The sequence below is a fragment of the Lasiodiplodia theobromae genome (assembly GCF_012971845.1).
Source record: "Lasiodiplodia theobromae strain AM2As chromosome Unknown scaffold_15, whole genome shotgun sequence".
Classification (NCBI taxonomy): domain Eukaryota; kingdom Fungi; phylum Ascomycota; class Dothideomycetes; order Botryosphaeriales; family Botryosphaeriaceae; genus Lasiodiplodia; species Lasiodiplodia theobromae.
In genome coordinates, this window is record NW_023336355.1 from 563,818 (window position 1) to 587,158 (window position 23,341).

At 51.9% G+C, this 23,341-nt stretch overlaps 5 protein-coding genes across 5 annotated transcripts; 3 read left to right on the forward strand and 2 right to left on the reverse strand.

The window, feature by feature from the left end:
- Positions 1-9: 9 nt before the first annotated feature.
- On the reverse strand, positions 10-1,300 carry LTHEOB_5522 (Mandelate racemase muconate lactonizing enzyme family protein; the record flags this gene model as incomplete). The annotated part of the gene is made up of 4 exons (XM_035514677.1): positions 10-757; positions 804-915; positions 965-1,074; positions 1,125-1,300. The coding sequence occupies 4 exons, from the start codon at positions 1,298-1,300 to the stop codon at positions 10-12; spliced, it is 1,146 nt and encodes a 381-aa protein (XP_035373812.1).
- A 15,144-nt stretch (positions 1,301-16,444) lies between these two features.
- On the forward strand, positions 16,445-17,383 carry LTHEOB_5523 (uncharacterized protein; the record flags this gene model as incomplete). Its single annotated transcript, XM_035514678.1, has 1 exon — positions 16,445-17,383. The coding sequence occupies one exon, from the start codon at positions 16,445-16,447 to the stop codon at positions 17,381-17,383; it is 939 nt and encodes a 312-aa protein (XP_035373813.1).
- Positions 17,384-18,191: 808 nt separating this feature from the next.
- LTHEOB_5524 (Carbohydrate-binding module family 50 protein) lies at positions 18,192-19,587 on the reverse strand (the record flags this gene model as incomplete). Its single annotated transcript, XM_035514679.1, has 4 exons — positions 18,192-18,700; positions 18,835-18,996; positions 19,210-19,508; positions 19,562-19,587. 4 exons carry the CDS (start codon positions 19,585-19,587, stop codon positions 18,192-18,194), a joined length of 996 nt encoding a protein of 331 aa, XP_035373814.1.
- Positions 19,588-19,814: 227 nt separating this feature from the next.
- Positions 19,815-20,462, forward strand: LTHEOB_5525 (uncharacterized protein; the record flags this gene model as incomplete). Its single annotated transcript, XM_035514680.1, has 1 exon — positions 19,815-20,462. The coding sequence occupies one exon, from the start codon at positions 19,815-19,817 to the stop codon at positions 20,460-20,462; it is 648 nt and encodes a 215-aa protein (XP_035373815.1).
- Positions 20,463-21,576: 1,114 nt separating this feature from the next.
- On the forward strand, positions 21,577-23,133 carry LTHEOB_5526 (Deltasterol reductase; the record flags this gene model as incomplete). Its single annotated transcript, XM_035514681.1, has 3 exons — positions 21,577-21,617; positions 21,670-21,977; positions 22,031-23,133. 3 exons carry the CDS (start codon positions 21,577-21,579, stop codon positions 23,131-23,133), a joined length of 1,452 nt encoding a protein of 483 aa, XP_035373816.1.
- Between the last annotated feature and the right edge of the window lie 208 nt (positions 23,134-23,341).

Below are 23,341 nucleotides of genomic sequence, written 5' to 3' on the forward strand. Positions count from 1 at the left end.
TCATGTGAATTACCATTCCCTGATCCCACCGTCAACCCCATAGAACTCCTTGCACTGCCAAGGTGCTGTATCCTTTGCAATCCTCCTTACCATCTCTTCGTCAATCTCAATTCCCAGTCCAGTTCCTGTTGGTGCTTTGACGAAACCTTCCTCAATGTCAAACACGCTAGGATCCTTCAAATACGTCAACAAATCAATGTCGCCGGCCTCGACATTGTAATGCATGCCCAAGCTCATCTCCAAAATGGCGAAGTTCGGTGTGCTCAACGCAACATGCAAGCTGGCTGCGAAAGCCACTGGTCCCAGTGGACAATGTGGTGCGATTGCGACGTCGTACGCCTCAGCCATCTGGGCGATGCGCTTTGTCTCCGAGATTCCTCCTGCATGCGCAATGTCTGGCTGCAGAACGTCGACATGTTCGAGGAATGGCTTTACGTCCCAGCGAGTGTACAATCGCTCTCCGAAAGCAATTGGAATTGTTGTGTGGGCGGCGAGTTGCTTGATCGCCTCCGGATGCTCACAAAGCAACGGCTCCTCGATGAACAACGGCCGGTGCGGCTCGAGGGCTTTGGCAAGCTGCTTTGCCATTGGCTTGTGAAGACGGCCATGGAAGTCGAGTCCAGCGTCAAGACCGAGGGCTTTGACTGTCTTCAGGCGCTCGACAGTGGCTTCAACAGCGGAGGGGCTGTCCAGCCAGTTGACATCTTCAGTGGCGTTCATTTTCACACACTTGAGACCTTGAGCAATTCTTGCTTTGCTATTATTTGTTAGTAGGATGAAATATCTGGAGAATATTGACGTACGCTGCAACCTCCACGTCGGCTGGGCGGTCACCGCCGATCCAGGCGTAAACTTGAACTTTGTTACGCACTTTACCGCCGAGTAGCTCCCATACTGGAACCTTCAGTTTACGGCCTGGATAATAAATTAGGAGAATCCCCTTTGTCGGTATTTTCCAGCTTACCTTTCAGATCCCATAGTGCAATATCAATGCCGGAAAGAGCAGACATGAAAACTGGGCCTCCGCGGTAGAAGCTATGTCTCCAGAACTTCTGCCAGATATGTTCGATGTTGCTGTGAATAGTGTTAGCGAGGTGACACCAAAAGATTGCAATCGGTCGAACCTCGCGTCCATGCCAATAAGCCTGACAATCATTTCATCCAAAGTACCCTCAACCGCAAGATCATGGCCTTCGAGCGTTGCTTCACCCCATCCATGCTCCCCGGTTTCATCGGTGATTTTGACCATCAGCCATCGTGGCTTGACACGGAAATACTCTATGGTCTTTATCTTCGCCATTTCTCGGAGCTTTGCGGTTGAAATGTTGATCTGTTTGTATGAAACGATCAGGAAATTGGAAAGCAGATAATTGAGAGAAGTAGAAAGGTGAAGACGAGGGTACTAAAGCATCGGAGCATTGAGCATGGGGATGGCGGGGGTGGCTGCTGCGGGGGTTACCCGCTTTGCCGTTCTGACTCCCCCACGTTCAGAAATCCCACCAATCTTCACTAAATCCGCATGGAGAAAGCGGGGACCCCCACGCTCGACGTCATTGAGTCAGAAAATGGAGCCTTTAAATGCGGCATACCAAAATGGACATCGGCAACCCCGTGAAAGGAAAAAAAAGCGGGGACAAATAGCGTGACTTTTTGATAATCCTCTGTCCAGAAGAACTATCCTGGACAGAGTAAGAATTTTTGGGCAATATGTCGTCAAGATAGCTACAACACGATATTAGCGGACCGACAACTTTTGTTAGGCGTTACACTGGAATCAGGAATCATGGGTAGTTGTCTGCGGCGATGATTCCAATACCCGTGGTATATCTGATGAATAGATTGCAAAATAATCTATGAAAGAGAGCATGAGGGTAGTTTGAACTAGCGATGGTCATATCAAAAACACCAGCTGCTCACTGCTTGGATCTCCCACTCCTTCTCCAAACATGATTCCATGGACGTAGCAATCTCCAATAACAACGTGGTACTTGTATGGAATTTCGATATTGCCGCAGCCTTTTTGAGCCCCCGAGTCCTGCACAGGGCGGAGAATGAATGGAACACTTCCCCCAAAGAGCACCCAAACTTCATCTCCTCGCTGCATCCAATCAGGGCCTAGGCCAATGAGTCCACCCCGAGTGACGAAGAGCCTCCTTCCTGCAGCGGATGTGTTCAGTTCTTGAGCTAGTGATGCATTGATAAGTTCATCTTCCACATTCTCCTGAAGCAGTGACTGTGTGAACCGATCTGCCTCCTCTTCGCTGAAAGTTGGGTCCATTTCATGCAAGTCGCCAGTTAGTGTCTTGGTGAAGGCTTCCATCAGGGTACCTCCGCCAATGTAGCTGCTCCCGTAACGATGATCGAGGCGTAGAAACTGAGCCCATATTCGAAATGTTGAAAATTGGTCCAGAGCATATGTAGATGCGACATGCGACTGAGGCGTTAATTTCGAAACGACGTCTACCTTAGTCCCGAGAAATGAGAGGACACCATTACCGGACTCCTGAATCAGAACCTGTTCGCCATTGGAAGCGTCATAGAGCTCACCACGGGCCCGGCGGTTGGATGCGCTTGTTTCCTTGTTGAAGTCTTTAACCCACGAAGGTGTAGAAGTAGCCAGCTTGGGCTCGGACTCTCTCCACAGGACAGAAAGTGATCGGTCCGGGTATTTGCTCAATAAAAGCAGGCTCACTCGTTCGTACAATTCTTCTGGAGTGGCCTGGTAGTCTGCAGCGAGCCGGAAGTGTTTGGGGAGAAGTCCCAGTAGTGAAAAGATCTTGTCTCGGGGATCCTTCGATTCCCGCTCATGGAAGTTGTACAAGCAATCCATGAGATTAATACCAATGTCGGATTGACAAAGCCGTTTTTTCGTCAAGCCGAGGGTGTGAATGTGTTTTTGAAAATTGAAGAGAGCATTGACCGTGGCCTCTCCGCACGATAGGGCTTCCAGCTTGTGAATCAGTTGGGTGAAGAACCGAGAGCAACAAGTGATTGAATGGGTGTAAAGCCTATCGGCAGCCAGAACCAGATCGTCAAGCGAATATCTGAATTCCCCCCAGCACAGTGTTGAGACGGGCGGCAAGACGGCCTCTTGGACGGTCCACCTGCGCGTCCACCAGCTCCGGTTCATGAATGCTCGAAGTGCCATGAGCGGTTCGAGACAGCTTATATCAGGCACTCCCTGATTTTGAACGGTTTGAGAAAATGGTGGAATATCACAGAGGTGTGAATCGCTGCCAAGCATGTCGATCAGATTCAGGAGCGTGGACATCCGCGGTCGAAATCCATGCCATCTGCAGCTCAGCTGCTCGCTTCGAAGACTTTCTGGGCCTTTCCATGTGTTTTCGTCACGATCGAGCTCATATGAGCAGTTGTGTTCGACGTGGCCCCTTCGGAAGTTCCATTCGTTCGAGGGGGTGCAGTACCCCTTGTCATTGGTAGTGCACCAAGCGTCGCTTTGTTCTGATGCGTCTCCAATCCAAAGTAATCCCTCCTTGCACTTACTGAATATTTTTCCCATCAGTCCAACTTGCCACGCTTTCTCGTCATCGTTCTGTTGGTCGATGCAAACCGCGTCGACCCACATGATACGCATCTGGTCTGGAAGCCGCAAACATTTGAGGGCTGACAGTAAATTTTCCGAGACAGTGAAGCTTTCGCCAGAAAGCTTGATTGGTTCTGTAGCCATTTTCTCTCCCCAGGCGTATGATAGAGCGTCGTATTCAGGAGTATCATCCAGAGATTTGACATGGGAATCGCAGCGTATGGGCTCGTGGTCGGTTCCAGGGAAGAGCTTGATTAGGCGTACTTCATTCTGAAGCGGACAGAGCCGCTGGAATTGGAAAGACGAAGGCATAATAGAAGGGGGGTGAAACTTCTGATCAAGTGTCTGTTTTGGGATACCGAGGATGTAGAAGATCAGGCACTGAACTTCCAAAAAGCTACGAGAAGCAATACCCGAGCATGCTTTAAATGCACGGCAGCTCGGCCGATCTGAGTTTGGCTCCCAGATAGCCTTGTCAAATGCGAACCACTTTGAACACGCAGCCTTGGGTCTCACCACTCTCTCTACCACCCTTGAAGAACAACACGCGACCGATCTCAAAGACAATCCTTCTTGCATCGAATGGCACACGATAGAACGCCAAGTCGACGTATACGTGCACAGTACAGGTGGGTAACTTTCCACCTTCTTCCACGTAGTAGTTTCCAACGGGACTGTCCGAATCCGAGATAGATCCCACCAATGCTACGGAATTTCCTTTTCGTGCCCATATGTAGACGCGACGTAAGTCCAACAGCAGCTTTGTTCTCATTGGATTGATCGAGCTCTGTCAGACATTCATTGGTTTCACGTTGCCCCAGTTTCGCCCCGTTGCATACTGGGCATATTCGGTCGGCTGTCATGTGATTTGGTCGAACAGTGTATGGTTTTACCACCAAAAAGATCAGTGGAATAAATTACCCATTTCTGAGACGCCAAATTGATGGTCGGGCGCCATGTCTCAGGCTCCTTGCGCCTCGGAGCGCTTGGCTTCGCGACCGTCTCGGGCAATGCAAGGTCCGCTCAGCAGGTAATGACGGGCGTTTCCATGACTTTTCGTATGTTAACGATAAGTTTCCCGTCATCTGTGCCTCCTGGTAGGTAGCTTGGTGGTCCAGACACTTATCGGCGGTCCACAAATGAGGGTGGTGGGCAGCGGGGTAACGCACCCACACATATGCAGGCGACGCTGCAGCCTGACATCCTACCGCCAGCCCCGCCATAATCCTGTAGATTTATGCCACGCCTCCTCTATCCCGCAGACTTTCCCTCATCCCGCAACATGACCAGACCTCTGTCTCAACAGGAGACGTTCTCCTGCAGTACCCGTTTATGAAAAATCCCGCCTTTCCCGTACCTCCATCCCACGTATTCCGGATGCGTGTCGGAATTTTACTCGATTCTCACCCGATTTCCGGCCACAATCCCATTCCTTGTGGGATCATTCAAGCTGAAATACTGTGGATTCATGGTCACGTTTCTGCAGCGTTGTTCTTGGATGAGCATCCGGCTCCATTCGCAGAAAAACGGACCACGATGGGAATTCCTGCACTCCTTGGAGCCCGTCTGGTGACCTTTTCCTGTCTTACCTAGGATCTATACAAACCATTTAAACACCATGTATCCGTTTGAAGAGCGGCCAAGTCAGTGTAAAGGATCCGACCGACAACGGACTTGATTGGCACACCGGAGAACGAGTACACCAAATGCAAAGCGTTGTCTTTCTGAGCTTTAGGTGAGTATAACAGTATGTCTGGGAGATTGATCTTACCTAATGCCTTCTTTCTAGAATATGTCAGTCACAGCACGTGAAGGTCCGAGCTCTTCAAATGCCCGGGTTCGCGTCTGCCCAGAGAAGCGTTCACCACCCACGTACGATGCGCAACGACCCGCTCAGTCAACCTCAAACCCCTCCCAAAAGCCTACAATCGTCTTCGCGCAGTTTTTTAATAGCATGGATGGGAAGAACACACGAAGGAATGCCGACAGGAGTCAAGAACATGGTGCAAAAGTTCATCCCTTGCGGGGTGGAAGGTTTGCGGATAACCATGCGCGCGTAGATATAAATATGAAGTTTTTTAACAAGCAAGTGCTGGGAGAGAGAGAAAGGCTCTAAGGGTGTGTTGGAGTTCAACTGTTTCGCTTGGAATAGCCAATATCTTGTCTCAATCAAAGTGTTGTTGAATGTACTCCTGCGGCTGGCGGGCGTCTCAGGATTCAGGATTGACAAAGTTGGAACTTTACCAAGGAAGAGAGATCAGTTCTTGCTCATAGCGCAATGTGTAACGTTGAATCATATCATAGCTTTTCAAAGTCCTGATTGATTCGCGCGTGCAAGCCAGACTATAACGCTAGGTATTTTACGCGGATAATTTTGAGCTCTTCTTGCAAGTCCCCCCTGAGCGCTGAGAGCCGCAAAGAAAATCCCTCATTTCTCCCGACATGCGGCTTGGAGAACCACACGGGAATTGGAACGCTTCCCAAACCTGTCTGAAATTGTATCAAACTATCCCACTGGACAAGGGTCGTAGCTGGCTCGCGACCAATCGGCGGGATAGTCCTGCAGCTATCGCTTGCGCGTCATCTTTGCCTAACGCCACCATCACGAAGCTGTTGCTAACTTCCTCCACGAACTACCCATAGACCGAGCGGATGCGGGATTGCGCCACTTACCCACCTCCCAAGCCAGGAGTTGTGACCGGTCAACGTGTTGTCGCAAGAAAAATCGGGAGGCGCGCGATATGCGGGATTCGGCAGACACGCAAGGTAATACCATCCTGCATCAGCCTCAGATTAACACCAGCACCTGCCAAGATGACCCACAGTTGATGGGATGCATGCGGGATACCATCCCGTCTGAGTGAGAGGAAGTCTTCTCGGCTTCAGTTTACTTCTTTCTATTGCCGCACTGACGCGACCGCACAAGCGCTGGCGACAAATTGTGCAATCGCAGAGTCACAGAGAGTACAGCTTCTAAATCCTGCAAACTGCAGCAAGGCAATCTGCAAGGTAATCCAAGGCAGACATGAGAAATCAGCAAGGCAGCAGCAAGGCAGAGGCAAGGTGGCAATGGATGTCCATCTGTGCGGCTGAGCCAGGCAGGCTGTGCGTGCTGTGGATGGGTCAGAAACGTAGCCCCACCGAAGGCTGCGAAGAGCCGCACTGTGGCTTTAACTCGTATATCCTCAGAGTCAGCCGCACAGTTAGAGGCTTCTATCAATTCTAGCCTGATATATAATTTGAACATCAGCTTCACCATCTTTTAGAAAGCTTGCCATCATAGATCTTTCTATGCCTGAAGGTAAGTCTCCAACACGTGACCTCTCATTGACAGTCATCCTCCAATCACGACCTGGATGGGCAGCCAATTAGAGCCTGGCATGTTCCTTTTCCAGCCCCCTTGATATCTACAATAACACTAACTCAATGCTCAATAGTCTGCTATTCCCGAGTATCGCCAATCGCTCCTGGCTCTCGAATCCGGCTTCGCCATGGATTGTAACAATATGAGGAAAGTTCAGGCGGTCCTGTGGGAAACAATCCTGCGTCGGGGCAGGGGGTTTCAAGCGGGAGCGGAAGCGGGATTGCGGATACTGCGCTCAGCTGGACGAGTGCCACCTCATCTCGTAACTCCACGTCGTCTTCAGGCGGGATGAGGGTATATTGAATGCCATCCTGCTGTTGCGGGATGGATGCTCCTGCTTCTCAAACATCATGTTTGGTTCAAATGCGTATACCAAAAGTCGGACGGTTCGAGAGGGGAGTATCCTGCAGACCTACCACCATGCTACCACTATTCATAAATAATCAGCACTCTTCGGAAAGAATTCATCACTTCAGGAAGTTGCCTACCGCATTTCTCTTTTGACGAGCAGAAATTCTTTTCACTTCGCAACCAATTTCCTTCGCTGTGGTGTCTGGTCTCGTCCAGACTCCAACTGGAGCCGCCCTGCCCGTGAACGTCAAGGCCCCAGTAGGTGAGTGCGCATTACCGTGCTGCAGGTTAGTAAGTAGATCTATGAGCTGATCGCAAGTGTTGTGTTGCCAGCTTGAGATCTGAATTCAGAGGTGGTCAGCAAGAACGCCTTCAATACGTACGACATGAGCTTCTCCGAAAATTCAGAAATTCAGCTTGATCTGAACGAGCTCAATCTGGACTTTTCCCTCCTGGATTCGCCGTCACCACAGGCAGAGCCCAACAACAGAGCACCCGAGTCTTTCAACTATCCAACAGCAACCGGGTACGGCTACTCCCAAAACATGCAGCAGCATCCGAACGTAGGGGTAGAAGGCTGTGGGTGTGAAATCTGCCGCATAGTTGTTCCGAGGAAGCCTGAGTCGTCGTTTAGCTGCCCGGAGCCGGGATGCCCGATAGCTTTCACAAACAAGTGTAACCTCGCTCGGCATCAAAGGGAGTATGGACACGGTGGCGTTCCGAAGATCGAGTTTTCTTGCTCCTTCTGTCCGAGAAAATTCCGCCGTTCTGGTGAGTTGAGGAAACATGAAGACAAGCACAGGGCCGACTTGGGGAGAGTCTGTACCTGAAGCGCATTGTCAGGATGTCTGAAGATTGATTCTTGTTTCTTTATTTCGCTCACGTAGCAATACATCGTTCATGTTCGTACAAGTTGCCGCAGTTGACCCACTGTCCAACTATTTTGCAAGTGAAAAACACTGATCTGAACGGTCGGCGAGACTCAATTTTAATCACTTTTTCTGCCTGCCTGCCGTGCAGAATCATTCGTCACGCGGAGCATCAGCCAGCCATGGCTTTTCTGTAGCGGTGCGGCCCGGGGTCCACATGAGCTGCGCCCTCGCTTCGGCTACCTACAGAACGCCTCGTCAAGGCAAATTTTCAGCTGGGCTGCGAGGTAATCTCTTCGCAGCATCGTACAGCATACCCCACCTCGCTTATGGGTACGGATCTCCAGCAGCGACAGGCGCGAAGCCCGTAGATTTAAGAGAGCGTCGATGATGAAACGAGTCTTATTTACGCCGCTAAGGTAAATCCTCAGCCGCTGAGTGTGCCGATGGGGGAAAGCAGTGCTCGATTTGTGGTGGCACCGTGCTTTGGCAGTGAAGTGGTGGTGGGTGGGGCATCTCGGCTTGCAGCAAAACCCTGCAATCGTGCAACAGTCATATGAGGAAGCAATGGGGCCGGAGTGCGTGCTTCTCTCCTCTCCAGTAAGGCCTCGAGAGCGGCCGAATCAAGCATGAGAAGATTCCAGCGATATTGTCCTGGAAACCCTGTCAACATGGACCAACTGCTGCTCAACCAGCTTACGCTGTGAGCCCTCTTTCGGAAGATGGCCCCGACATCTCCCGCCTTCGAGAAAGGTTTTTGAGAAACGGATACTGGGCAAAATGAGAGAGCGCATGTGGCACTCTTGGCTCCACCGAGGGTGTCAGCCCTCGTTTCGAGCCAGCTTCGAATAATGATTTCTTCAGCCAAGATCCGTCAGTGAAAATCCGAAAGCCTCATGAAGGCCTCAGGTTGGTGATAGCCCCTTCTCAAGAGAAATTTACAGGGCTTCTTTGCCGTCGTATAAATTCCAGACGAGCCATATCGCTGAATCAAGTCCGAATACCAGCTTGTAGACATGCCAGGTGATTACACCGCGCGTTCTCATCAACTTCATAGGAGAGAAATAAAATCCTCTAAAGGATCATATAAGCGTAACAACTTCCCCTCTCAGTAGATGTTGGGTTCTTTGGGGTTGGAATTTCGTAATCGGCCGGAAGGGGTGCCACCGCAGCCACATCCTGCAAGCAGGCTTAGTATACACAGCCAGCGTAAGGCTGGACCGCCGTCTTTGCCGACTCGTGGATGCGGGGCCGAGTATCAGTCTTACGATATTTATCTGGTGGGCCGTCCCGGAGCCGCTTGTGAAGTTTTTCTTGCTTCTCTCTTCTCCTCTTTTGCCCATCCGAAGTATGAGTTCAACGAAGTCACCATCCACCATCCTTTGGCACACAGATCGGTCGGCCACATCGAAGAAGCCATAAGATAGATTCTACAAAGGATGGGCTGGAAAGCTCACGCCTTGGCAGTGGCCTCTTCAACGTGTCTTTACTCCAGTGCAGATCGTTTTCCCTCTTCACCAAGCCAGCGTCGTCCCACCCCCTGAATTGCCGCCCACTCCCGCCGCACCCAAGAACTACTGCACCCAATCCTAAAACAAAAAAAAGAAACACCTCGGCGCTTGATAAAATGTGCAGTTTCGGGTGCTGGTGCAGGTCGGCGATCAACGAGAGGCTAATCTCTCTAGTGTTCCTCCTTGCCCACACACAGGATTGATCACACCGGATGCCACCGCGTCTGAGATCTGGGACGGTGGCCTAGATATCCGACTAATGTGGCATGTCCTGACCCAGCAGCAAAAATGCTTCCCACACCTGGAACCCGGCGCTGTTCCAAATCAAGCGCCACTTCTGACAACGATGATGGTTGGTCTCCTGGGCTGATATGTCGAGTCCTTGGGAAATAGGGTATGTGCTTCCAAGTGGCATACCTCCGACGGCTGATGCTCACAGAGTAGGATATAATTCAACGTCGGCACCGGTCAGCTCGGGCATCATCACCATCTCTCTTCACCTCTTAGTCTTCTTCTACCACGCCGGACGTGCCGTATAGTCTTCACCTTCTTTTGATGATTGGCTGGCTCAATCATAGTCCCCAAGTTCCCCCCTTCATCTATACCATACGACACGCGAAGGCCAGTGGCTGACCGCTGACTCCAACAACCCTTCGTCGCGACCAGTTCTATTTGCATCCGAAGCTCTTTCTACGTCTCGACAAGACAAGGTTCTGTAAGTATGGTCTGACATACTCTATTGCGTGAAGGAGGTTGCTGACTCAGACCTTGAGAACAGGTCCTCGCCTGACGTCGTCGTTGTATTCGTGCTTCTACATCAACTCAGCATCCACGATGACCCACCTTCCTTTCCTACCTGATCAGCAAACATACGGATCCTCTTACGTTGCAGGGCCCTCGACCCTGACATGTTCTAGTTGGGAGGACGTCAGCGAGTCTGAACTCCAAAACAGTCTGGTGGACATGAGCTCCTCAGTTCCTCTGATTCCAGAGGGGATATTTCCATCGTACAGCACCCCTTGCTGCAACGCTCATTCATCTTCAGCGGACCTCGGGTGGAATTACCAAGGCACCTTCTATCAACCATGCGACATGCCCTCCATGCAAAGCTCTTCAGTACCATCCGATTCTTACTCTACTCTTCCCGTTGGTTCCACGGAGTTCATGCCGAGCTTCCCCAGACCTCAAATGCACCCGGCCACTCTTGAATTGGACAACTCCTCTATCTGCTCTTCTGTGATCGTAGGTTCTCCGGAGTCACTGAGCCCGCAGTCTTCTTTTCCGCCCCATGGGCGCCCGCCCAAAGACAATGGTCCGGGACATTACTTCGGCGAACAACAGCGAGCAGGAGCACAGTATGCTACCGAGTCGAAGGTGGCTGTACATCCATCAGCAACCTCACTCGATACTGAGACCAACGCTTCTTCATCTTCTTCTCCTCCTCTTGTGTGTTGCGGTCATCGATACTCCGGCCAATCTTCGTTTGACCGGCACAGGAAGGACCATTGCAAGACGTTCCTACCGCTCGAGCCAAAGCGCTTCCAATGCCTTGTGCACTGCCAAAAGGCTTACTCGCGCCGATGTAGCCTCAAGAAGCACCTCAAGAGCGTGGGCTACGGCAGAGCCGTGGTCGACGGGCTGTTGCGCGCGAGGTACGGGAAGGGGATGCATCGTCGTCCTAATAAACTTTGCACGCCTTGATTGCTGGCGCGTGCACGTCTGTGGCTGGGCTCGATCCACCCTGGCGGGGTGTGAAACGGGAACTGTCTGCCAGGAACGGCACTCAGCAACCGAGGACACCAGGGTGACCAGAGGTTGCTCGGCTGTTCAACCTTCCCTACTGCAAGTGCCCCGGCACGATTCCCTCTTTCGTTCTCATACAACATCAGCTCTGTCACTCTTTAGTAGGTACCTTGCTCGTATTTTACGAGATTTGGGGCTTTCGGTTCTCTTACGCGTACTTTTGACTTTTTGGTTTACTCGGCGGACTTTGCTTTCATTCCACCGTGGTTTGGGTGTCCTCCCGCTCGAGAAAGCGGCCTGGTGCTGTATTTCTTGGGATATTTGCTTAGAGCCACATAGTGGGGACGCAGGGGAGGTTCACATATTTATCAATGCATTCAGGGGATTGCAGGCCCAATGGCTCGTCACATTCCAGCTCACAAAGCCAGAAGACCCGTGTTTCAGCTGATGCGTTGCGGTGGCTACCTACAGCTCACACTTTGTCTACCAGTGAAATCCCACGCTCACACGCTTGTGTTTGCACAATGTGAGGCTGTGTTGGGGTTGATTGGCAATGGCTTGCAGGCGTTACTAGGGGCGGCAAACCTCATCCATCCAATAAGGCCCAATTCCAGCCTTGCTCTCCCTGGACCTCAGGTTTTAGTATCCCACCAAAACGATAAGACCAACCAAGGAAAGTAGAATTTCAAGTCTAGCCTCTACGCGAGAATGTTTGTAAAGGTGGGTTTGTGGCAAAAGCGTTGCCGTAGCAGCACCTCGGTCGCGCCGATTGGGTGGGGAGGAACACCGAGCACACCATCTCTTCACAGCCACGTCGGAAGAACACTACTCAGATGCAATACTTCAATGAGTTTGCCTCTAGTATAGCCATCTGTCTGGGTCGAGATATACCAAGAACAAAGCAAACCTAGACAGAAAGATGCAAGAACACAGCAGAGCAAACAAGGTGATTTACGGGGAAGAGTTTCAGACGACGGCAACCTTGAAAGACAACCCTACCTAGAGTCCGCATGTATGGACAAATGGAAAAAACTTTTTATTCATGACAGACGCCGAACGGAAAAAGAAAACGCTAGCCTCGTTCTCGAGCCCATTCATCAACCACGGTTCAAGCACCCATAGACTGCCTTCTCACGCACCCGCCCCCATGCTGTCTCCTATAGTCACTACGTGAATAGCGCTGATAGCACCACTGACAGCATGACATCTTGTTCTTTTGTCTGCCCAGCGCCGCGCACGAGAACTCCATGTGCTGCAGCGCGCTAGAATCCTTGGTGAAGCGTTCCGGGTAGAAGTCGCACTGGATACTGCCATTTTCTCCGCCTCGTTTTGTCGGAAACTCGGTGCGCTTATTCCGAAATAACCTGCGAGGTGTGGCGATAGTGGTGCTAGAGATGATGCTTTAGATGGTGAGCGCGGCAGCGCGGCTGCTGGATCTATGCTGGGGCTGACGAGGTCGAGAAGAGCGGTTCTACGGGCGACGTTTTGGGATTTAGCATACCAAAATGAACATCAGCAACCGGAAAGAGGCCGGTGAGCGGGGGCAAGCTCTTCTCAAAGCGCAAACGATGCGACTTGCGATGATATCCTGCTAATAGAAATCTGATCTGTTCGCGAGGTACGTGGCCATATGTGCCTATCGAGTTTGTGTTCAGTTCAATTTTGCCGGACCGGACCTGGTGTATTTACTATCTAAGATGACTACCGGTACGGCTGCGGGCCAAGTGCGAGGTGGCCACTCACGGCAGTACAAAAACGTTTTATGAGAAAAAGGAAAAAGAAAGCCAACTTTTCAGCTAAAAATGGATTCAATTGAAGGCTACAAACTACCTAGATCATTAACAGAGCTTAATATATTACCTTGTGAAGAGGGAACAATTTGTAGGTAATATTTCCAGAAAAGAATGAGAAACGAGTAACCAGATCAGGCTTAGTCGACCATGCTTTCAACATAATTCGTTCAGTTTTCAACGCCAGTGCTTCCAATGAAAACCACTTGTACTGACGCAAACCTGCCCTGCGAATTCAGTTATGCCTTTATGTTGGTCTTGCGTCTTGTTGGGAAACTTACGCGGCTGTAGCTCCAAAAATTTCCGGAGCCCGAGCCTTGGTTAAGAGCGCCAGTGTTACAGCAAAAAGTGCCGAGAACATGGTCGCTGCGAATATCCGCGCCAGAAGATTGTGGATGAAATATAGAACGATGACGGCAAGTGACGGTATCATGGTCGATGTCACAACGCTCAAGGCCCTAGATAAGGCCCTGTACGGTTCGTTTCTCCATCTGGCCAGTCCTGTTTGTGCCGCCTCTTCGTCTATTCCACTGAGGCACCGTTTCGTCTTGTGTAGCCCTCGATCGTACAGCCACGGTACCATCTTCTCTGCTATCCACTTTGTACAGACATCATGGTCCCGGCTCGACAGAGCAACGAGGTCCTCCTGTTCTTCATCGTCTTCTTCCCACGGCCTCGCCTCAATGCCTTCTGGAAATATGCCATCTCCATTGCACCGCAAGAACCAATCTCTAAGTATGTTGAGGTCGTAGCCATTGACTCGTTCCAGCTTGTTGACTTGTGCATGTCGGAGTAAAGTCTCATCTATTGGCCATACATGTTAGTGATTTTGGTCAAGTGTTACTTGGAGCGGAGTGATACTAACGGTATATCTTCAGCTTCTCATCTATCTCGGCCATCATCCGCGCTTGTTTTCCTTGGATACCAGGATTGCCAGCCGAATGCATGAAGGCGGAGGCATCCTTGTGAAATGTCAGTCCGTTAACACGGTCAAAATTGTCCATTTGTTGAAGTCTTTCCCCCAGATGTAGTAGTTCCGCTTGTTTGTACAGAAGGTTGCGCGCACTCAATGAGGAGAAGCGTTTGAACAAGGCCATTCCGGGGACCGGTCCCATGATTCTTGCAAGTTCAGGATAGCCATTGCGTATCGGAAGCTCCTTCAGCTCACTCGACATAATTGTTCCGAAAATTGAGGCCGCCAGGTGTTTTGGGTACTATCCATTGATGAGGGGAGTCTCGACTTCAGCCTTGCGGCCTCTATTGTCGCTTAGGCTCCCAATGCAGGAAAGCCTGAGCTGCACGCCATGTCATCACCTGCAAGCGCTCTTTCTTGGCCTAGGACAATTTACCTGGGCCAACTAGACCTTCGTGTAACCCCAGGTGCGTCTGCATATGCAGTCATTTTTGCAGAAACCGGTGTTCGGCCTTGCGGCAGTCTTGACGATTGTGGGTCTTGCGCTGGTTTCAAACTGAGGACGTGTGCTTGGTGGTGGTTCCTCTTGGGGATATAACGATTTAGAAAATGGGTCATTTTTCCGTGAGAAATTTTGTCTGGCAGGCATGGTGTTGAATTACGAACGCTGCCTCGGAAGGCTTCATTCGCATCATGTGAGAGCACTGCCCCTCTTAGCAACGCCACAGTAAAAATTCTGCCTCGCTCCTCAGATTTTATGCACACCTGACCATCGGAAACGACGTTTATCCTATCACAGTGGTGGACGCTCCGCCGTTGGTTTCGGCCGGTGAGCCTATCGCACCCAACACTAGCTGCCGCTGCGCCCCGTTACTAGAGCCGGGGTGATATGACGTACAGGGTCATATCTCGGCATGGGCACATTTGCAAGGCTGCCACAAGGCTCTAGTCACTGCCCTTCCAATGAGGCTCAGAGACGTGTCGGATTCATAATGGCCCAGTATTCTGTGTGCACCCTCTCGCAGTCCCTTTTGCCCCGCACCCGCATGCCTCCCCTTCAGTTATACGCGCTACATTGGCGAGTGATGCTCCACCTCTCGTCACCACGTCAATAGGAATCAACTCTCATGGCCGGATCGTGATGCACCCGCAGCGGCGCGCATCGACTGTTTCGGCCGCTCGCTCCGATGGGCTCTGTGGTATGTCTAGTCATCATTAGTCCACATCTTTCTTATCACAAACCTGTCACGATCTCTCTACTCTCCGCTCGGAGCCACTACTCCAGTAGAGGTTGACAGCTAACGCATCCGACACCGAAAGGCGCCAGCTTCAGGCTCCTTCCAGCCTGGGACGGTATGTGACAGATCTGATACTACTTTTCGAACGCTTTGCTAATTTATTTGAAAGATCTTCTTCCACCAACCGAATGGCGGGAGTAAGTGTAGGAAAGTTGTTGTGGAAGTTCGCAGCGATAACCTGATTTGCCTGTGAGTTGTTCCCCACTCCAGATTTCGCCGAGAAGCCACTAAAGGCTGACCTGTTATTGACAAGACCTGTCACCACGAATGGGGGCAATGCGACGAAGAAATTGAACCGTGCGCGTCAGAACAAGCACGCCATCATATACACGGGCAGCAAGCCACCCAATCCACTACGAGACGAGCCCCATTTGCGAAAAACTGCCATCCGAGCAACCATTGTCAGGAGCCCTTATGTACTAAACGAGCTGTCACGCGTGGACTATGGCACGGAAGTTCCCGTGGAGCATACAGACGAACTCAGTCATCTGGGTCAGGTGAAATCTGTCGGCATACTGCTCAAGGAGTGGAAGAAGGTAAGAGATACAGGCGCCAGTGCGCAGAAAGCAGCCGCGCCCGAGACGGACAATGCTGCTAGTAGTCAAGCGCCACAGTCACACCCATCAAGTACCCCGGCTGGGCGGTATGGGACTGGCTCTGAGGCCGAATCGGGTGCGGAAGAACAAGCTCCACCACTTCAGCAAGCTGTCGTCCATCCAGACTCTCCGCCTCCTTGTGCGCGGGCGGAGCAGAGCATTGCAAATTTGAAGCCTAACGAAGTGATTGTCAAAGGTGGTTGTATGGTGAGGCTCAGCAAAAACCAGAAGTCGAAGAGACTTCAACCCGACAGTAAGATATACCTTTCTGATTATTCAAATGGACTATTTCTCGCTGACGCCAGTCTAGCGAGCTCAAATGAAGTTTCCAAACTACCCCGAACAGTTCGTCAGCGAAACCCTCCTGAGCGCAAGAGTATTTCGGTGGCGCACACACAGCAAACTAGGCGGCCCTCGCAGGGTCCGGCCTCGAGAGCACAAAACAACAGTCTCTCACCAGACACGATGGTCAGGGCTGATATCCTCACTGAAGCAATCGAGGCTGCTGTGTCACGAGCCATAGCCGGGCTGGAATCCAGCAAGCAGAAAGCAACTTCCATCGAAGATGTAATCAAACAGACAGGCATCCATAGCCAAGTCAACGGTCACTACAATGTCTTCCAAGTCAAGCCCGTGTTCAACGGTCCACCACCGCCCTACGACGTCATGGATTTTAAAGTCTCTCAGCCTCCCATTAGCCAGAGGCCAACTGAGGAACCAGAGCCTACCGCCACGTCAGGCAGAACGGCCAACTCCAGCAGCTCAGATGCGCTTGCTCCCAACGTCCCGCCTCGTGCACCGACGCCACCCTTGAGTGAGATAGAGACTCCAGAACAAGACGGCTATGGAGAATCTGACGCTTCAGACTACGAATCAGCGTATGACCATCAGCCAACTGACTTGCACATGTCAGAATGGGAAGCACAGCAAGCATTCAACACCTACCTGAAGCCGCACCAAATCGGCACGGGTCCCGGTTCCTCCTCGTCGCGGGCGGAATCAAGCCGCAGCGGGTTCATGAACCGCAAGGAAACGCTGTTCCTCTTTTTCAACTGCGACCGGCAACACAGGGCCCTCGAAGGGCGCCTGGACACGGGTGCCGACGACAATTTCATCTCGCCGCGCGCCGCGCGCGAGGTTGCGCACTCCTACCACAAATACCGCGGCGAGCCGATCGAAGTAGCCAATGGTGTGATTGAGATGCCTGAGTGGCTGATTTTCACATATTGGAGCATCAAGAATGATGACAATACGTTTTGGCATAACAGCTTTATTGTGTTCAACCACTTGCCCTGCGATGTCATCATTGGGCAGGAGACTATCAAGAAGAATGATATTCTCCGTGCGAGCCCCAAGTATCGGGGTTGCTTTTTGCTTCGGTTTACGTCTTCTGAAGGTAAGTAATGATAAAATTTCTCCTTCGTCTTGGAACCCGTTACTGATTTGGGGTTTTCTTCGCGGTCGCATGCAGGTAAGAAAGCGAAAGAAAGACAGGAAGAAGAAAGAAGGCGCAGGCAGGAGCACAACCGTCAGATAGCAGCTCAGCAAAATATGCAAACGTATCAGGAGTTGGAACAGGAGCATGCAAATGAGATGCATGGACAGCAAGGGTATGCTGGGCACAACCGTCAATGATGGACGACCGAACAAGTAAGAGAGCCATGTGGGTGTGAGAGCAATTTCGACACACTTGGGCGCACAAGGCACGCGTAGACTGAAACATACGTGAGTTTTCGCGAACTGGCGGGTTTGATTCTGCTGTAGAGTACCGTTTTCCCCATGCGCAAGCAACGGGAATAGATTTCAAACTATTTGGGCGTACCAAATTTCAAAAGAACCGCACAATTTACTCTGGATCAAAAAGTTTAGGGGTTGGTTTATTTGTAGACAGCTAGGCAAATGTCTGCTGACCAGACTTCACAAATGCTTCACCATGGACTCGAACAATTTTGGTGATCTATTAACAGCGTTGTGAATTCCAAAAACGCAATCAGCAGTAAATTGGAGGGCTTTGACGCTGAATAATACCCACAGATATGTATTGATTGGAAACCTGGATTGCAAATATCCACACAACACATGAAATCGCATGTTCAGCGCAGTAGATACGGATCCAAAGTGCAGGCAGGCACCTCAGCCCTCACATTCACACTCTCTTATCTACCTACTCAGTCTCATCTATCCACATCATCTCCCCTCCTCCACTTTCACCTCACGTAGCAACGCAATAAGCATACCCCGGCCACAACCCAGAGCAATCCCCGCCCAACGCCGGATTCAACTCGTACAGCTCGTCCAGCTCAATGCCCGCCGCGAGCGCCATGTCGTAGCAATAAACGCCATCCTGCTGCAACACGTACTTGGTGCACCCAGCCACGATGCCCTCTTGAGTCGGACCAGGCGGCGTCACGCCCGTCGCAGTCGTCGTCGGCGCCGCTGCCGTCGTCGTTGTCGTAGGGGCCATGGTAGTTGTGGTTGGGGCAGCGGTAGTACTGCTACTACCTCCGCTGACACCAACGCAGTACGCGTAGCCAGGCCACAGGCCATCGCAGGCCTCGCCGACGGCCGGGTTCCAGGCGAGAAAGTCGGACAGCGAGATGCCGGCGGTCGAGGCGATGTCGGCGCAGTAGCCCTGTTCGTCGGAGGAGGTGTAGAGGACGTAGGCGTTGCAGGTGCTGGTGATGCCGGTTTGGGTGACACCGCTGGTGATGGTGGGCGTGGCTGCGGTTGTCGTGGTCGAGGTGTTGTTGTCGTTGTCGGTGGTGGTGGTGCCGGTTGTTATGGGGGAAATGGAGGTGAGCTCATGTCAGTGTTTGGGGGAAGGGGGAAGGGTGGAAGGGACGGGAGAGTCTTACGTCCATGAAGCTGCACACAGTATCTGTATCCCTGCTCGAGCTTGCAGGAGGAAGAGTTGTCGAGGCTCGGGTTCCACTCCAGCAGGTCGCTCAGGTTGACCTCGTAGAAGGAGGCGACGGCCGAGCAGGAGTTGATCTCGGCTTCCATCTCCTCGGAGCTGGCTGATAGGTATTGCCCGTACATTTCGCATCCACTGGCCGTTCCCGGTGCCGTGGGTTAAGGCACTGCCGTCTCTGTCGCAGTCGTGGATGCTCGCGTCACCGAGAAGGTTGCATTGGCGGCCATGAACGGGACTGAAGTCAAGGTTTCAGTGGCACCGAAGCATGTGGATCGTGCGAAAGCGGTGGCGCATGCGCCCGTTGTGGTGACGGCACCGCCGTATCCGGAGTAGGTCGAGATGGTGCCTACCGGGGCGACGCAGTAGGCCTTGCCCAGCTCGAGGTTGGTGCAGTTCGCATCGATCTCCGGGTTGAGGAAGTAGAAGTCGCTCAGGACGATGCCGTTCTGAGAACTGACCAACGCACAGTAATCGCCTGTGGCTACGATGTAGTATTTCCCGCAGTACGTGTTGGTTCCGTTGGCGGCGTTGGTGGGTTCTGGGGCAGCGGTTGTTGCGCTTGACTGGACAGGAGCGGTGTTGCTGGGTGACGCGTCTGCGATATTGGACGGGGTACTGCATTCATTGATGAGTACTTGACGACCAAATTCAGTGAAAAGGTTGCTAACCTGATACGTATTTGATCTCCCACCATCTGACCCAGATTACCACATTTGTTGTTGATGTTGTAATTCCAAGATCAAAAGATTGACTGCTTTCATGGTGACGAGAGAGGGACAGAAAAATGAGCGAAGGGTCGTTCATGCAGAATAGTTGGACATACAAGGCAACAGAGGAGCCTGCGCCGCGAGCGGGGCCTAGTATTTATATTCCCTCTGCGCGACCATCCGTGGCTTCACTTTGTTCCTCGCCAACTTCACCATGTCAGCCCATTCCGATGCCAGGTTCATCAAGCGGCTTTATGGCGACAAGTGGGGCTTTCTTGTTTTCGTCACCGTCGCATCTGCCGACCCAGACCCAGCACACCCGGACGGGCAACAACTTCCCGAACGCGCCCGTTTGGCCGTGCAAAAAATAAACGACTACATCGCCCGCTATCTCTACGGCCGCGACGAACCTTATGATGAACAGCTACTTGAACTCATGGATTGGACCGTCATTCCTCTACCTGGCGCTGATCAGGCCGCGATCCGCGACGCATTTCGCTCTCATCTGACGGCCATGAACGAAGGCCGCGATCCAGACGAAGTGCAGATCGGCCGCATGTGCCTGGTCGTCGACGACGAGGTCGTTAACAGCGTCGAGCGTGGCCCTGAACCGGATGACGACGAAGAGGATGAGCTCGAGCACAACGTCTTTGTCAAAGTTCTGGACGTTGGCCATCCCCCCGGCACAAGCGAGGTCGTTGCCGCGCGTGCAAGGGGGGACGATCCAAGACACCAGATCTGCTATGAGGGTTGGATCAAGTCAACCCCGCGAGCTCTCTTCCAACTGTACGAATGGGGAACGCGTAATGGCTGGAGCTATGAACGCTTCTGTCCAGGTCCATCGGAAATTCATGACTGGTAGCCTGATGTCCCTCTTCTAGAAATTGATTTTAATATGAATTTGAATGCACACTTCTTCTGGTACCTACGAAATCTCCTGCGAGAGTCTGAATATAGTCTCACACGAACAGAAATAATACCTTCGTTGAGCTTTCATTGCAGCCCTCTGCTCTGGAAGATCCATAGGGAACTATGACTTCTGCGATGCTTTCTTCCCAAAACGGAACCAATCTCGACCGAACCTTCATATTACATTTCATCTCTTTCTAACCCCGCCCCTTACATATCTGAATCCGAGTCCTATCTATAGTTGTAAAACGACTGGAATGCAGTGGGCTCGGTTAAAATCTTATTCTGCAGGTAGAATTTGCTGCTCTGCAATATGGCCCAGTTGCTCGTATGTTGATTTGAGGCTGTGTCTGCAGCTGCAACTTTGTTTCCATTCCTCGAGTAGGGCTGCTGCCTAATTTAAGGCCATTGTCGAAATGAATAAATGCCCCGAAAAAAAAATTAAGTGATTCTGGGGTGCGTAATCACGCTATCATGCCATATTATTCAAGTGGGCGACCATTGGAGAACCTCCGCTGTTGTACGTTCTGCCTTTCTTTTTTTTCCTGCCTGTAGACGTAGGCCGCACATCTGTTTTTTTTTTTTGTGACCTGAAGTATGCAAGACGAGAGCACTGCTGGTTCTCCACATCTTTTTGGGCTTCTTGTGGGCGGAAGATCTCGGGCCGGGCCGATCTCCGAAACAAAACCTAACTTCGCTGTCTCCTTTTCCTCCAGCATCTGCTCACTTGGGAGAGAAGTGTTTGGAATCATCCGAATGTAATGGACCACAAACTGCAATTGACTTAGTTGTCCACGTTACTGACTTTCTGACAGTTTAAACTCTGCTCATTCCGCAGTGAATGACAGCCAACCGGAAGCTCGCAATCAAGTAGCTACGCGACGGATCCCAGCTAGCGAGTCAAAGCCAAGAGAATCCTTGAGCACGGTTGCTGTTGTGGTTCCTTGTGGCGCCGGAAACGCGCCTTCCGCATCGTGCCATTCAAGTGATCCACATTTCCCGCCGACACTCAAATACTCGACCATATCAGAAGAGGCGTGCAAATTCTCCCCTCACTGCGATGAACAATGTCTTCTCACGCTAAACCCGAGTACGAGTTTGGCGGACCGTAAGCCTTCTTTTCCTCATTCCATTCGCTTCTGCTAACCCATCTCTTCCAGGCTTGGCGCAAGCGCCATCGTTCTCGGCCTTCCGGTTCTCCTGTATGTCTTCGCTTTTGGCTGCAATGACATCGCCGGTTGTCCCGTGCCCTCGCTCCTGCACCCTCAAAATCTTGACTGGGAGAAGCTGCGCTTGGAGACCGGCTGGCCCAGTCAGGGTATCTTGGATCTTTTCAGCTTGAAGGTTACAGGCATCGTACTTGGATACTATCTCCTGAGCCTGTTTCTCGACAAGGTGCTTCCTGCCCAAGAGGTGTACGGTACGAAGCTAGTTCACCATGGACGCCCACTCAAGTATCGTCTCAATGGTAAGTTGCAATGCTGGAAATTTGACGCAAACCGAAGCTGAGTTTTTCGTAAGCATTCTCGACATCCCTGGTACAGCTGGCAGCCTGCGCCATTGGAACATACCTGCAAGGCGCCGACTTCTTCGTCTGGACTTACCTCGCGGAAAACTACGTGCAACTGCTTACCGCCAATATTCTGGTCGCATACGCCCTGTCCCTCTACGTGTACCTCCGCAGCTTCAGCGTAAACACCAACTACCCAAACCCAGATATGCGCGAGCTCGCGACCGGCGGCAACACTGGCAGCGCCATCTACGACTTCTACATCGGACGTGAACTCAACCCGCGCGTCACTCTCCCCTTCTTTGGCGAGATTGACATCAAGACCTGGTGCGAGATGCGGCCTGGGCTGACGGGCTGGCTGCTCCTCGACCTCGCCTTCGTCGCGCAGCAGTACCGCAACTACGGCTTCGTCACCGACAGCATCGTCTTCACGGCCTGCGTGCAGGGCTGGTACGTGCTGGCGGGCCAGTGGAGCGAGGCGGGCGTGCTGACCATGATGGACATCACCACCGACGGCTTCGGCTTCATGCTGTGCTTCGGCGACCTCGTGTGGGTGCCCTTCCTCTACTCGACCCAGTGCCGCTACCTCGCCGCCCACCCGGTGCGCCTCGGCCCCGCCGGCGTCGCCGCCGTCACTGCCGTCTTTGCCCTCGGCTTGTACATCTTCCGCGCTGCCAACGCCCAGAAGAACGTCTTCCGCACCCGTCCCGAGGACCCCAGCGTCAAGGATCTGTCATTTATTCAGACGAAGCGCGGCACCAGGCTACTAACCGCCGGCTGGTGGGGCATGTCGAGGCATATCAACTACTTTGGCGACTGGCTGCAGGCGTCGCCGTTCAGCATGCCTACCGGCTTCGCGGGCTACACTATCCTGCCGGCTGGCGGCGCAGCTGCGGCCGAGCATGTGTACAAGATGCTCGATGGACGCGAGGTCGTGCAGGGAGAGGCCAGGGGCTGGGGTACTCTGTTCACGTACTTTTACGTGCTCTACTTCGCCATTCTGCTGATGCATCGCGAACGGAGGGACGATGTCATGTGTTCGAAGAAGTACGGAGAGGACTGGGAGAAGTACAAGAAGATGGTGAGATGGAGGATCTTGCCTTGGGTCTACTGATCTTGGGTGGCTTTGCTCAGAAGTGACATTCAATGTCTCAAAATTTTTTGGCAAGCCAGATACCAGCGTGGTCGGGTGCGTCCCACGCAAATACAACGCATCCTGGCTAAACTTTTTGAGCTCTTCTCAGTCCATGAGAAAACAGACGAAATATAATGGAGGATATGAGGCACATTGGCAGTTAAGATATTGTATTTTAATAGAGTTA